At 53.1% G+C, this 14,714-nt stretch overlaps 1 protein-coding gene across 3 annotated transcripts in view; it reads right to left on the bottom strand.

Annotated features, from left to right (window-relative positions):
- Nucleotides 1-14,714, bottom strand: part of LOC144137755 (mitochondrial glycine transporter A-like) — a 34,830-nt gene that overhangs the window by 13,633 nt on the left and 6,483 nt on the right. For all 3 annotated transcript variants that reach the window (XM_077669698.1, XM_077669696.1, XM_077669699.1), the window contains exons 6-9: nt 8,630-8,699; nt 4,427-4,525; nt 2,598-2,773; nt 1,498-1,590 (exon numbers count right to left, since the gene is read on the bottom strand). In XM_077669698.1, coding sequence (XP_077525824.1) covers nt 1,498-1,590; nt 2,598-2,773; nt 4,427-4,525; nt 8,630-8,699 — 438 coding nt within the window. The remainder of the gene's footprint in view (nt 1-1,497; nt 1,591-2,597; nt 2,774-4,426; nt 4,526-8,629; nt 8,700-14,714) is intronic.

The following is a 14,714-nucleotide window of genomic DNA, read 5'->3' as shown; positions in this document are numbered from 1 at the left end:
GCAGACGACAAATGCGAGAATCCCTAAGCCGACGTCACAATGGCGCACTTCGCAGCGCCGCCCGTGGTCGCGCCCAACGCCAACAGCCCTAGCAGCAGAGGTTGGTAAACCGGGGGCACACAATGGCAAAATTATTCTGGCTTATGAACATGGTTTCCCCGACAAGGTGCAACCAAAGGCACTCGATGTTGGGATTAACTAGCCATGGGGAAAATATTAGCAGTGCAGTGTTACTGCACACACGCTCAGGGCAAACACTGCTGGGTCTAGGGCATTTACAGTCTCCTGGACATCATGCCACTTGCTGTACTTGCACAGTTCATGAAACAAAAACGGGACACTAAACAGAGGTGCCAAAGCACAAGACTGTGTAGCTCACGTTCCAAGTTTCAGCAACACTTTTATCACGTAGTTTTCCGCAAGAAAAGTGAATTGAAATGTGCCCTATCCCCTGTGTCAGTCTCCTGACCCGATCTGATTGATTGATTGATTGTGGGGTGTAATGCACCGACGCAACGCAGGCGATGAGGCACACCGCAGTGGAGGGCTCTGGATTAATTTTGACCACTTGGGGACCTTTAACGTGCGCCGAAATCTCGAACACGGGCGTTTTTGCATTTCGCCTCCATCTGAAAAGTGGCCGCTGCAGCCCAACACCTTAGCCACTGCAGCAGGTTCCTGACATGATCTGGTTTTGCGTGCTGTGATGGCAGGCTCAAAAGATTTTAGGCCCGTGGTTTAGCTTGCTCACAGCACTTGTGCCATGTAGAAACTCTGCCCAAATGAGAAATAGGCGCAATTTTTTCCGATTAAATTAAACTTTCATTTATTTCCGACAGGCGAGAAGTGCATTCAGGCACGACAGCACATCAATTCTAACCAAGAGGTTCCTTCAGGTCGTGGGATGCAAAGCATGTAATCACTCAACTGCCTACAGCCACCTTCCACGAGGGATCGTCAGTGTCGTCTGATAAAGCGAGTGTGCATTGTGCAACCAGTTTGAGTTCGTTTCCACGAGCCTCCACTTGTGTCCGTGCCACTTGTGTGACACACCCACTCCTCTTCCCAGCTCAGTCAGTCGCCTGGCCCTGTTCGCAGCAGAGCATTCTCCCACCTGTCTCCTATTCATTGGCCCATTCTGTGCTTGGAGGTGTTGGCCACCTTGTGGGCCACTGGTCGCTCATGACGCTGGACTGCCCATGACCCCTTGGTGGCAATGCATTTGCACTTGCGAGCCCACCCGATGCCGCTGCTGCAAGGGGCACCTGGCTTATGCCCCCTACTTCATCCTCCGAGCTCCAACTCTCTACACTTCAGCCACATTGCAAACACAAAAGTTTCCTCGAGAGTCCCACCACACAATGGGGCGCCACTTGGCATGCCAACAGATCCCCTCCGGTGTCCCCTCACTCGGGCCGCACAAGGGGAACAGAAGTGCTGAAGTGCCCGAAAAGAGAGAAGGCACCCAGGCAGCACCAGAGCCAGAGGAGCACTCGCCTGCTCGTAGAAGGACCAGGCCATGGCGGTCACCAGCGTCCTGCGCAGCATGCGGGGCACCAGGCCCCGGAAGTAGCCCACCACGCCTTCCTCCTGCAACGGGGGGAATGGACGGAACGGCTGTGCTACACGAGCACGCCAGGGGCAACCCCCCCTCCCAGCTGCCTTGGCGACAGCACCACCACTGCCGGGGCTCACGGTGGACAGCCACAGCCGTCCGTGTAAGCTGCAACACCCAGTCGGGGCCCATTTGGGAGGCGTCCGCTTAAGTGCAAAGGCTTCCAGCATGGACGTGTGCTGAGTGCCCTCTCCCGGCATATGGTGTGTGGCCCAAAACAAGCGCTGTATCAACCACTGCAAAGCTGAGATGCCACTAATAGAGTGCCGTTCTTTTTCCTTTTTTGTCCTCCTCTCTCTCTCGGGAGATCCCCCTGTCATCCTGGATAAACCAGAACCCCTATGGGGTGCTTCAGCTCGCTTCAATGGGAGGCTCGAGACTCCGCACCCACTCCGCAGTGCACTCTGTTTATCTCCGTAGGATTTGGTCGCCTCTCTAGATCGGCCAGTGAGAGGTGGTGGGGTCTGGTAACCTGCCCTCGCCAACCGCACAGCGCACCAACAATCCCCACTCCACTCACAGTGATCGCAGTAGGTGCAACCAGAGTTGCTCCCCATACACCAGCTGCAAGGATCCCCACAGGCCCCACCACGCGTCAAAATACAGTCTTCCCCTGCGCAGGGGCGAGCATGCCGCAGCTCCATTAGCCTGCCACCTGTCCAGGGAATGCGGACGTGGTACTCGCACGCTTGCGGCTGTCACGCATAAAAGAAAAACCGTGCAAACACAGGCGAACAGTAGCCAACACAGGGTTTCCTCATTTGGAGAGCAAGCCTGCTCTTGTGAAGCTGCGGCGAGTGCTCAGCACAGTCTGGTTTCCGTCCCCCGTTCCGTACACCTGCCCCCCAGCTCCAACCGAGCAGGGGCGCTAGCACGGCCCAGATTCCTCACTGGCAGAGTTTCAGAATGGCGTAGCTTTGCCACCGGCCCGTACGGGAGAACCCTGGGCACAGACAGGGGCAGGGGGGCCCACGCTGCTCACCCTGGCGACGAGCAGGACCGTGGCGAGGATGGAGGAGAACTTTGCTGGCGACAGCTGCATGTGGGTCTTGATGACGTCCGCGGGCTGCGTCACCACCGAGGCCAGCAGGCCCGCCACCAGCCCGCACGTGAAGTTGGCCGCCACCAGCTGGCCGCCACTGCCCTCCTGCTGCACGCCTGTCAGTGTGTGCCGGGAGGGAGGGAGGGGGGCTTCAGCCTCCAAGCGACGCTTTGGGGCACGAACCTCACCTTTAAAGGGGCCCCGCAACACTTTCGCAAACTTTTCCCCAAACCTGATATGCTTCCCGAACACACCGTCAACAAGCGCATGCAGTGCTTAATTAAAAGAAAGAGTCACAGAGCCCCTCGAATGAAAATCACTGCTCTGCACTCGTCAGAGAAACTTGCTCAAAAAGACTGCTCTCTCCCCCCACTCAAACTGCACCCCTTGAGCAGTGCTGCGCCCACTGTCCGGCTTCTGTTCAGCTGCAGCAGTGAGTGCATTCAATAGCCACTGTGAACAGAGTCACCACAGAGGCAAAGCAGGAACTGGAAGGCCTATCCGCTGCAATGAACACACAACACAGCGCTAGTCTGTGCCAGAGATCCCAGTGCTTCCAGGCATGAGAGAAAGGCTGGAACGCTTATTGGAGGTGTTGTTGTAGGGTCCCTTTAAGAGTTGTGGAAGCAGAGCGTTCACGCACAGTTACATCAACAGAACTGCAGCTAATAACAGCCACTTATCCTGGAGCTTCCACTCCACCAAACAGATGGCTAACAACTATGCGCCAAGAAAGCCACAGGAAGATACGCAGCAAAGACAAACGTAAACTGCGCAAGTTTCACACAGGCAATGCAAATAGTATCAACCTTCACTGCAGCAAACTGCGGCACAAGGAGCCCATGCCAACGGCAGATCACGTGTAATGGCCTGACGACACGACAATCTTCCACACTTAGTTTTGTTGCACTACGGTGCTCACAAATCCAAGAGGACAGATTAAGTCGTAGGCCGACGATACGTCCATTCTACAAAGGCTACTGTGCTCAACACAAATGGAGTGATGGCGGCATCACTGCCTACACGCATGCTGCACAAGGCTCACCACAGCACTCAGGCAGCACCAGACAGCAGCCGCCGGTCTGGTCGGCCCATGATGTAGAAGTGGCAGTAAGGTAGAAAGTTTGGCTGTCACAAGCACTTCACCATTTGCCTCAGCTCTAATATCGATAGCTGTTCCACATGAGCGGTGCCACAACACCTAATTTGCAGGTTAATTCACTACACATAGCATCATCGTCTTCTTTTTCATGCTCATTGGGCCACCAATGAAACGATGACCCACCAGGCTCGCAACCCGACACACTGCATATTACCCTACATCACCAAAGGCGTGCGAGCAAGACGGCGACAAAAACGAAACTGGCCGCATGACTCCACCCATAGCACTTTCCGCAAGCCACCGAGAGCCAATCCGCATCTACTTCTACCCATCCGGTCCACCGTGGCGGACGACTGCACTGCCAGACTCCTCTCCGGGTGTCACTCTATGAAACTCTGTTCTTCCCCCACACTGAGTAGGCACTGCTCAGCTAGGAATGTACTCCGACAAAGGGAGCATCGGCAGACGACACAAGCAGTGGCCCGAAGTGGACAATTCCCAGCAAAAACTGACAGCCACTGCCTAACGGCTGTTCCACACAGTGGGGATTGAGCAGCACGCGTACGTGTTTTCGCACAGCCAGTGAAGCTGCGTGACCCCCTTTCGGGCAGGGTGGCCTAATTACAACGGCCCATGCCTCTGCAGAAGGAGAAGGGAGAGAGCTCACTTTGTGGCACGAAGCGCTTTGCCTGGACGTAGAAGACGAGGTAGATGCCAGAGTAGGGGGCGTCGCGGATCAGCGTAGGGATCAGGCCCGAATACAGACCTGCGCAAAGAACGGAGGCCGAATCAAAGAGAAGAACAGACTGGTAGCACACAAGGCACCGAAGTCAAAGCACGAAGTGGGGCTGGTTGGTAGTGAGCACAGCAAGACAGGACTACCAGCGTAAAAAAGCCTAGACTGGCCTTGTGGCCCCACTTGTGCCCCTGTGCTGTTATGCCAGTAATCATGCCTTTTCATGTTTGAAAATGTTAACAGGCTTGTCAAGCGTTCCCTCTGGATGAAAGAGCCTCCTTGAGGTGCGAGTTAAGCAGTGTCATCCACTTATGTCCACTGCAGGACCAGGGCCTCTCGACTTCCTCGATGAGTGCAAATCCATTCCTTCACCCCTGCATCTAGTCGATATTCTTCCCTGGCCACTTCCCATCCCGTCTATCAGACGCCACTGCCACAATACATGCCCAGCTAGAGATCATTTTTCCCTCTTAGTCTGAGCCCTGGTGCCTTCCACCAGAGTTTGCTCCCTGATTCAAGGCACTCCCTTGCCGTCCCTTACATGCTTCTTTCCACTGCTCGCTTGGCTGACCCAAGCGTTCCCTGTTTGGTAAGGTGCCACATCTCTTCCCGATGAGTCATCACCAACTGGTTGCACATATGCCATTCTTTTCACAGGCATATGTCATTCTTTCCTCCCACTAGTTCACTACTCGACAGCGCTGGCCAAATGCACCCCAGCTCATGCCAGTTGCATGCATTATTTTGCCTCTCGTGGCCTACACTAGCACTATGCCAGCCACGATCTCAAGACGATGTCACCCGCCAATCTCCACTGGCTCAAGTATTCGCCCATCGTCCCCAAATCCCATCCATCAAGCTTCCTACATGCCCCCTCCAGGGAAGATGCAAACAACTTTGTGGACCAGCTGCTTCCTCGTCTCGTGCCCAACAGGAACTTGCCACTCTTCGTGCGTCCCCTGAATGTGCCCTCCCAGAGTTTCGTGCAGCTCATCTGGCCTCTCAATGCTCCCAGTACTGCAGCAGTGTCCACTGAATCAAACACTGCTCTGCAATCGATGGATGCCACATCAGGGCTTCGCTGCACCCCACGGATGTCTCAGTCACCTGAGTGACGACACAAATGCGGTATGTGGCAGAGTGAGTGCCTAACTTTATTGAGCCCGAGAAGGAGGTGAGGGAAGTGAGGAGAGGGGGGGGGACCCCGTCATTCTTCCCCCTCAGACGGCGCAGGAGTCCTTATGCCCTGGCGGCGTCTCCGGCCATCTGGACGGCCCGGAGTCGAACGTCTTGGTCTGAACTGAGCAGCACGGCCTCCCACTTCTCCGAGGAAGTGATGTCTAGTGCTTGAGGTGTGGTGTTCACTTTATGGGGGCAAGCCCATAAAATGTGTTCATGGTCGGCCCTTGCTGAACGTAATTTACACTTATTTTCGTATAGTCCGGGGTAACAATGACTGCACGTCACCGGGTTCACAAAAGTGTAGGACTGAAGGAGACGCCGGGCTACTGACTGCCACTTTCCCAAGGTGCGGGATATCTGGCTCTCCCTAATCTGCAATGATCAATTATCTCCCTATAGGTCACCACGCGGTCCCTACCCCCCGTGCGGAACGATGTCTCAGGTGTTTCTGGGCAGTCTCGGAAGCTGAGACCACGAGCTGCCTCGTGAGCGTTTTCGTTCCCCGGAAGTGCCGAGTGCGCCGGTGCCCATATAATTCGGACCCCTCGGAGTTTTAATGATTTGAATCCTCTAAGGATTCCTTGGGCCTCGGGTGAGATCCTTCCCTTTGCGAAGTCTATGATCGCAGATTTCGAATCGCTTATTATGAATTTCGCTTATGTAGAAGAAAGCACCAGTGCATTGGCTGCCTCTTCTCCTACCTCCGGAGTGCATGTGGCAGAAGTGTCTTTCCTAAGTCCCGCTTGTTCCCTCGGCTGTTTAGAAACCTAGGGTGTCGCACATTATGCAGTCAGCCTCGACGAACAGCTTGTGTACAACAGGCAGGGAGTGGGCTCACAGACAACTTCCACATCACCTTTCCTCTGAATCAGAATTATGCTGGCGTTCTTTTTTAGGCCAGTGGCACGTACTTCAGTCCTGGGGCACTCCGAGAGCAGTGCGGCCTCCAGTGGAGGGCCCACTCCGTCCTCTAGTCAGGGGTTCTCAAGCATGTTGGTCCCAGGGTACCCTGCTAAGTTCCGTTAAGTGCCAAGGAACCCCCCCCCCTCTCGGCAGTTTTCATTCCGTTCATGCTACATTAACGTGCAATAAATTCAAAGCAAGCAAGGGTGCCGTTTTTTTTCCCGTCGGCTTTATGTGAATGTGTACGCTAGCGGCACCTATCTCCAAACAGGAGAAATGCGCATGGGGGTAATATAAGGCCGAGATTCAAGTGCAATAGTTTAACCACGTGGCCCGTTTTCGGAGTCTGGCTGGCTACAAGCTGCTGGCGAGATTTATTGCGCAGCTCGCGCGTTTCGGTTATGCGCCGAGATGTGCTTACTGACACTCGGGCGTGAGTAATGGAGGTTCCTTAGATCGATCGCAACTCAGGTTTACCATATAAGACTTTGCGACTGCGGAACCAGGGAAAATTTATCAGTGGCTCGCGGAACCCTGAGGAGGGGCCTGCGGAACCCACTTTGAGAAACCATGCTCTAGGTCAGTGGTTCTCAGCCATGGCTGTCCCGGGGACCCCTTTTGTGCTTGCGAAAGTGATGGGGGACCCCACGATGGAGCCTATATTGATTGGTGTCATAATGTCAAACAATTTCTACTTGCAGCCTACGTCGCCCACACACTTATTCGATGCCCGCCTTTTATGGTTGACGCCAATGACGATGCGCACCATGTTAAACAATCTGGTCTTGAATCTAAAATTCTTTTAAACACCTATATGTTGCCTCTTCTGTGTCTGCTTTTTTCCTTCTCATAGCTGGCGTGTCGTGCAAAAAGCAGATGTTAAAATAGGTGCGGCGCGGAGAAACTAAACATACATGTAATCCGGCAAAGCTACCTTTTTGCATTGCAAGAAAGTGCTGGCAAAATCGAGAAAAGAATGGCGGGAGTAAAAGCTTTGAGGTAGGCTTCGCGGGCCCCTCAAATACTCTCGCGGACCCCCAGGGGTCTGCGGACCCCCATTTGAGAATCACTGCTCTAGGTGATGCGCAATCACGCCGCCCCTCTCCTCAGCCCAGTGGTGCTGAGGCCAGTCTTTACCGTGCGAGACGACAGGCAGCCTCTCTGCACAAACTGGAAAGCTGAACCGATCTCCACTGGCCAGAAACGCATCTGCAGTAGCAGCCACACTCATGTGACGTGACGAGAGGGCAGCCATCTGGGCTCCTGCCTCAACTCTGCCACGTGCTCACAGGGCACATGCAGACAGATGTGCAGCCTGCCAGGTGATGCGTCAGGGTCTTCTCACATGCTGCATCGCTCTTTCTTTTCTCGCCCTTCTTGAGAGGGCCACCCGTTCTCGGGTCTGCAGTGCCACATCTGGGCAGCGGTTCTGCGGTCTGTGATCGCACGTTTCCCTTCTACCGAACACGCTACGTTGACAGCATCCAGCATGGGGTCCCGGCAAGGACCCCTTGGCCCGACCCCCAGGGCTATTTCTGAAGCCGGCTGCCCTACCACGTGCACGCCTTCCGTGCTCACTGCAGGCAAGAATGTGGGAGCATCCGATGCCTGCCGCTCTTTCAGAGGACCTCACCTCCACCGCTTGAAACGCAACCAATGCACAAGGCGTGGTCGGCATGCACAATTCAGCCACGCAGTGCGTGGAGTGTGACACCAGTGACCGTGTACGCACACTGGTTAACGCGTGACCTGCGAGCACCAGTGGATACACGCAGTGGCCCGTGACACTGCCCACTCTCCCCACCGGCAGGAGAGCCCTGGGCAACAGCGGCTGCAGCCCCCTCCAGCTTCCACGCCGCTCCCCGACACAGAGCAGGCTCCCCGATGCTCACACTCGAGCAACTTGGAGGGTGCGGAACCCACGTACGTTCTGCTCACAACCAAGCTCAAGTAATGACCACGGCACACGTGGCAACTGAGGGCCCGCATTCGACGCCTCCAAGCCCCGCCCTGCAGCATCGCTTCACCCTTGCCCCGTGAGCTGCCTACCTCGCATGCCGTGGGTCCTGTAGATGTCCCGGGTGGCTTCGCTCATGCTCCTGTAGTGGTACACCTCGCTCTGCAACAGCAGGAGGCACACGCGCATGCTGATTGCACAACAAGGGCAGAAGCGGGAACGGGGAAAGGAAACGCCAGTGAGGAGACCGGCCCTGCATGCACACCGCTGCCAATGGTAAATTCCACAGCTGTGCGCAAGTACTCATTTTCTTGCAGCAAATACAATGTTCACCATTCTGATTTTGTTTCAACAATTCGCAAACATAATTCTCTCGCCTACCCGGCTTGGTGCACGTGGCCACGCGAGTGCGGCCACTCGAGAGGTGCCTGCAGCACAGGGTGGAGCAGCTGCTGGGCAGCAGTCCCCCCAGAGAGGGGGGGGCAAGCCAGCAAGGCGGTGCCTGGCAGGGTGCCCTTTTCAGTGACACCACTGACTGCTCTGGCGGGCTAAGCTGGAACCGCAACGTCTGCCATGCTGCCGGAGTACGCCACAGCAAGCGCAGATCTGCCCCACCCTCGGGACACAAAGCCCTGCCCCACCTCATCCTGCCCTGTCCCCCTTTCCCCACTCGGGCTAAAGAAACGAGAAGAGCGAACTAAGACAAAACCTGGGCCCGCTTGCACGAACACATGTTCTTATTGGCAGTCTTATTCACAGCCTAGTCTTATTCGCGGACTTTAATAAGACCGCGAATAAGATTCGGTCTAGTGCGCTTGCTCGAACGCACTCGGGCCAGGCTACAGAGCGGTCTTATTGAAAACTATAGGGACAGCGGGTACCTAGATGAGCACGAGAGGCGCGCCTAAAGAAAAGCGGGGAATACGCCGCAAAACTGCTTTGTTGCCGTTGCCAGCATTGGGCAAGCGTTTATTTTGAACCACGATTGGATAAATTTAAGAAATGCTGACCATCAGACGGCGTATTTGGGCCTTGTCACAAATACGTTACAATAATCCGCAATCCTTGGTAGGCCAACCCACGCGGCCGGGCCCCGGTCGCCTGGCCGCGTAAACGAAGTCATAAACAAAGATCGTCTGCTCGAAGCGTGGGCCCGAGAAACCCACTGGGCTGACGCAAAAAGCAGCGACGTTGTCTCACGTTGTCACAACACGAGTCGTGCTTTTCATCTCACTGTGAATTAGAACGTTGCGAATTGGTTTCGGGTTAATCGTCGTAGACGTGGATGCAAAGAGCACTCCAGCGGCTCACGCCGCCTGGAACGGCGACACGATCGCAACAAACCGCTGCCTAGCCGGCAGCACGCTAGCGAGGGCTGCAGCTGTACACAATCGCGCTGTAGAATATAGCCGAATGTTGATATTATGCATGCTGTTTTTACGTGCCGCCTCCGGATACCTATTGTTCAAGCAGAATGCGCAATCAAAGTACAAAACCAAAGAATCAAGCTTCGTAACCGCCACTTTCAATGAGAAGGATGGAAAGACACGAACTCTGCGCAGCTTCTCGTTGAAAACGAGATTTTATTTGGCACTCATGGGCAGGGGTACTACAGGCTGCTAGCGTTTTGCTGTTGTGTGTAATTTTGTGGTCACATTGCAGTTCTATTGTGAACGCCTATCTGTTGTTCCTGAGTTAATGGGCATGATTTTATAAAACAATACATTTGTCCCGTCCTTTCCATGCCGCCTTTTCGTAGCTACTGCAGCGACTGACAGCCATCTGACAGCCGACATAGCAGACGATCACACATTCACACCGCGCGCTTGGCCGCCCGATGTCTGCTCGGGACTAATACCAGGCTGCAGACTATCATTCCTGTCCATCTTTGTTTAACGTGATGGAGAAAAAAAGCCGCACTACCCGTGGAAAACAAGCACACACCCAAAGCACACAGCGAAAGTTGAAAACGGTGGTTGGCTGCAGCCATCGGTGCCACATCAAAGTAGGTAGGCCTTGCGGCTTCCGGCGCCGGCGTTGTCTGTTCCTTTCCACCCTCTCTCCCGACAGCGTTTACAACGGCGTCGATCTCCTCGGAACAGGCATCTATTTGTTCCAGCAGACGGTCTAACAGCCGCCGCTTGGTATTGTTCGCCACTTCTACGGCTACTGCACTCGTTTTTCACGGTATGGAGGTCGATCTTTATGATGAAATGACCGACCAAGTCAGCATAAGACTGTGAATAAGACTGCTCGGAGCAGGCTTGTTGACAGTCTTATTGCGTTCTTATTTAGAGTCTTATTCACTGTCTTATAAGTTTCCAGAAAGCGTCTTATAGCCTAGGGAACATAAGACCCCGAATAAGACTGCCAATAAGATTAGACTGCGAATAAGACTGTCTTATTTGGCTTCGAGCAAGCGGGCCCTGGCCTTTTATAGTCTGGCGTCTGCAAACACCGGACTGCCCAACAGCAGGCACCCAATCGCCACCCTCCTGGGGTGACTCAAAGGAAAAAGGAGACAACAAGCGGCCCTCCGATTAGCGGCAGTGCTGGGAAGCCCCCGTGGGCCCTGAAGCGTGAACGCCCGCCCAAACGCACAACTGCCCGCACCTCCGCACTGTCAGCGAGAGAGGTGAACGACCACGGAAGTCCCCAGCCCAACGCATACCCAGGGCGTCTGCTGTTGGCCTAACTGATTAGATAAGAAGATTTCCGCAGATTTTGGGCGCCTTATCTTTTGCCCTCGAGGTAGGTTTCAAGCTTTCTAAAGGTGTGCGCTGCAGTTGAACACAAAAGGCGACTGCACAACGTCCTTCTGGGAATGATGCATAAACAGTGCAGCGAACAAATTCAGCAGTGCTGTTTTTCAAATTATTAGTAGAACTAATCAAAGAAAGAAGAAGTACCTAGTGGAGCCCTTTTTTACAAAAGTGGAAAGTTAAAAAAAATCCTCTTTTATTCCAAAGACGTCATCAGAGTGGAATCGCCTTCCAGCAGCGGTCGTTGAAACTAACAATCTAGAAGAGTTCAAAAACCGGCTGCGCACGCACTTTGGAGTACAGGCTGCTGATTAGTTGCCTGCTTTGCACTGTTGTCATTGTGTACATCTTTTGAGTTTTTTGTACGGTTCAAGTGCCTGATTGTTGCATTTCTTGTAATCAAAAGCTGTTCCCTTTTTTTTTTTGCCCTTGTACGGTATTGGATAATACCGCTATCTTTTTTGCGTTTAATTTATGTCTGTAAAGAAACTTGTTGAACATTTTTCTCTGCTAAAAATGCACGCTGTACCACTCCCCTCTCCAATGCCCTTGGGCCATGAGGGTACACGAAATAAACAAATAAACAAAACCCACACAGGTTGCTAGCACAGCCAAGGAGCTTAAAACAAGCAACAAATTGCACCCACATGCACAACAGCAACATGCCTCCTCACTCAGTGATGGAATCAGGGAACAGAACGAGGGCCTTCTGTCAGGCGCTGTGCACAGACACCCACGCATAGCAGCTTCCGCCGCACTTGTGAGATGCGAGTGCAAGGCGGCCACGGCAGGAGAAAATGGAAACCAATCATTTGCAACTGGCTTCAGCTTCGATTGCCACCGCTGCCCAGACGTGGTCTGGCATCACCAGGTTCCCAGCTACCGGGAACCGTTGAGGAAGTCAACTGCGGGTGTCAGGGCCGTAGCCAGAAATTTTTTTCAGGGGTGGTCATGGGCTCTGGGAAGGGAAGAGCTTCGGAGAAAGGATTGCTAAATCCCACTTTCACACGCTGCCTGGAAAAAATTCCCTCGTGCCCCCTCTGGCTCATAGGCAACTTCTTGAGGGTGGGGAGAGGACAGGGGGAGGGGCAAGTGCGGCAGGCCCCCAGCGCACCCATCCTGCCGATGCCCATGCTCTGGCTACGTCCCTGGTGGGCGTCAATGAATCACGAGGGCTTGACAAGGATGGCCACCCACCGTGCCACACAGAGTTTCTCCCCAATGTACACTATACAGGGACACCTGACACTAGAGCCTAGGCGAGCTGCGCTTCAGTACGTGCGCCGCCATGTACCGGGTAGGGACGCTCAATCCTTACTTGGCATGGCCCATCAACAAGCTTAAAAATTGCCGCTGGCTGCAAAACAACTACAACGTTATTTCAAGAGGTCATTCAAAGTTGTGCTATAAACAGAAAACTGGGGCTCCAAAGATTCATCTGTCAGGAATTATTCAGAAGCCTCACGCAAGGCAAAATGTTGCCCCGGCCAAAGAAGCCACGTGGCAAGCCAAGCCAAGTAGAAGTAGAACGCTGCTACCTGCTATGGCAGTGCCCACAATGGCACACGATCTCAGCGACAGACTTCCCTCTAGTACACATTAGCACGAAAGCCTATGGCCTATGTGGGCACTTTGCCACTGACGGACAGGTTCAGACTGTTCTTAAATAAGCAAAACACCAAACAGAAATCGTAGTCTCACAGCTACGTTGTACTGGATGGGACATGCCTCCGGGTACCAGGGAAGCTATGAAATGAGTACCAGAATACACAACACTGGGCTCTCAATGCTCACTGGGAGGTGCAAGGAGAGCTCAAGAGACAATGCAAACTAGAGCCATTTCTTTGCACAAATCAATTCTTTGGGAAAACATTGGATTTTCACTCACTTGAAACCGACTACCTGAGGAGAAAGAAACGTGCCTAAGATTGGCTACGTAGGGAAACAAAACGGCAATCAACCACGCGGCTTTTTTCTTTCTTCTTTTTTTCTCATTTGGGTCAACTGCTTCGAAGGCCCTAACCTTCGAACTTTCAGGCAATGTTGTGTACACAGTTGGAGACATTAATGTGACCCGAGTTCATGGCAAATTTCTTTCTTTTTCTATGTAGACGACTCAGCACGTCTAGAACACATTGACAAATGCACACAGAAAAAACATTCTGCAAACACAACTATACCCCAAAACTGACCATCCTAGTTCAATCAGCAGCCTTGCAAAGGTTGTGCCACGTACCATAACTGCAATATGAATTTTCCAAGGCAGCCCGGTTCATGGTGCAAGACCAAAAATGGACACTAGGGAGGCTACACCAAGAGAAATTTTGGCAAACTCGTAAATGTTCACTTGGTCACAAAGCACTTGTAAAAAAGGCTTGGAAGAGAACTAGTTAATGCTTCAATGCAAGCATGGCTAGAAGTTGCTAGCACCAAGTGTCTAGAAGTGTGAGAAAAGAGCACCGTAAAGTATGCAGTTGTGCACTTCATTTTGCTTAGCACTGAATTAAGCTCAGTTTTCCGGGGCATAGGTTTTCCAAAACAGAAAGGTTGGTTAAGGTATGTTTTCCAAGACTGCGATACTGGGCAGATGCAAAATTCAGAAGGCCAGAGAACTTTAGAAAGCACGTTGCATAAGATTCAAGGGGACTGGGTGTGTGAGTGAAACAATGGTAATATTGTTCAATGCTGATGTGCAGTTCTTAGACAAACTCCTTTGATGAAGCATGTTGGCATGCGTAATGTGTTTCATTTTACGCGTTTGGGTAAAGATGTAAATGTACGACACTAGTGGTTTCGAATGAACAGCTGGAAGCAGGGCCTGCCACAGTCCCCACTCTTGTCTTGTGTTTATTTGCTGCACTAACAACCACGTTTTGAGAAGGTTAGCTTGGCAGCAGAAACGCTTTGCCATTGTCCGCACCCTTGGCAGCCAATGCACGCGAGACCAACCACAGGTTGCAGCAAAGGGTCACGTGCTTCCGCGTTGTTGTTGACAGCAACAGGGGAGGAAGATTGCGCGACATCTCAATTATCCCCCCGCCCAAGAGGAAGACAAGCGTCTGCCAACAACACCGCGCTGTTTGCTCACGCCGCGATAGCAGCCTGGTGGCACGCCCAAAGCCACCCTCGGGAGTGCGCCACTGTTATCAGTGTTGAGGCAGCCTCACTATCAGTGCCACTCGGCAGATTGCAGCACCACTTCTGAGAGCCACTCACTTGGCTCTTGTTGACAGGGAGGCCTTTGTGACGGGGATGCTCGTATCAAGCTGCCACTTCCTCTCTCAGTAGTCCCCTCTGCTCACGATATTGCACCCTTTCTGCTGTTTATTTCCCTTTCTACAGAAGAGGGCACATTTTGATTGGCCTTGTGTAGATCCCATCACACCCTGGTCGATCTTGCTAGCATGCTCCTGAA

This window comes from Haemaphysalis longicornis, unplaced genomic scaffold (assembly GCF_048455015.1).
Source record: "Haemaphysalis longicornis isolate Haplotype H1 unplaced genomic scaffold, Haemaphysalis longicornis Haplotype H1 scaffold_5, whole genome shotgun sequence".
NCBI classification, from domain to species: Eukaryota; Metazoa; Arthropoda; class Arachnida; order Ixodida; family Ixodidae; genus Haemaphysalis; species Haemaphysalis longicornis.
This window is presented reverse-complemented; position numbering and strand designations above follow the sequence as displayed.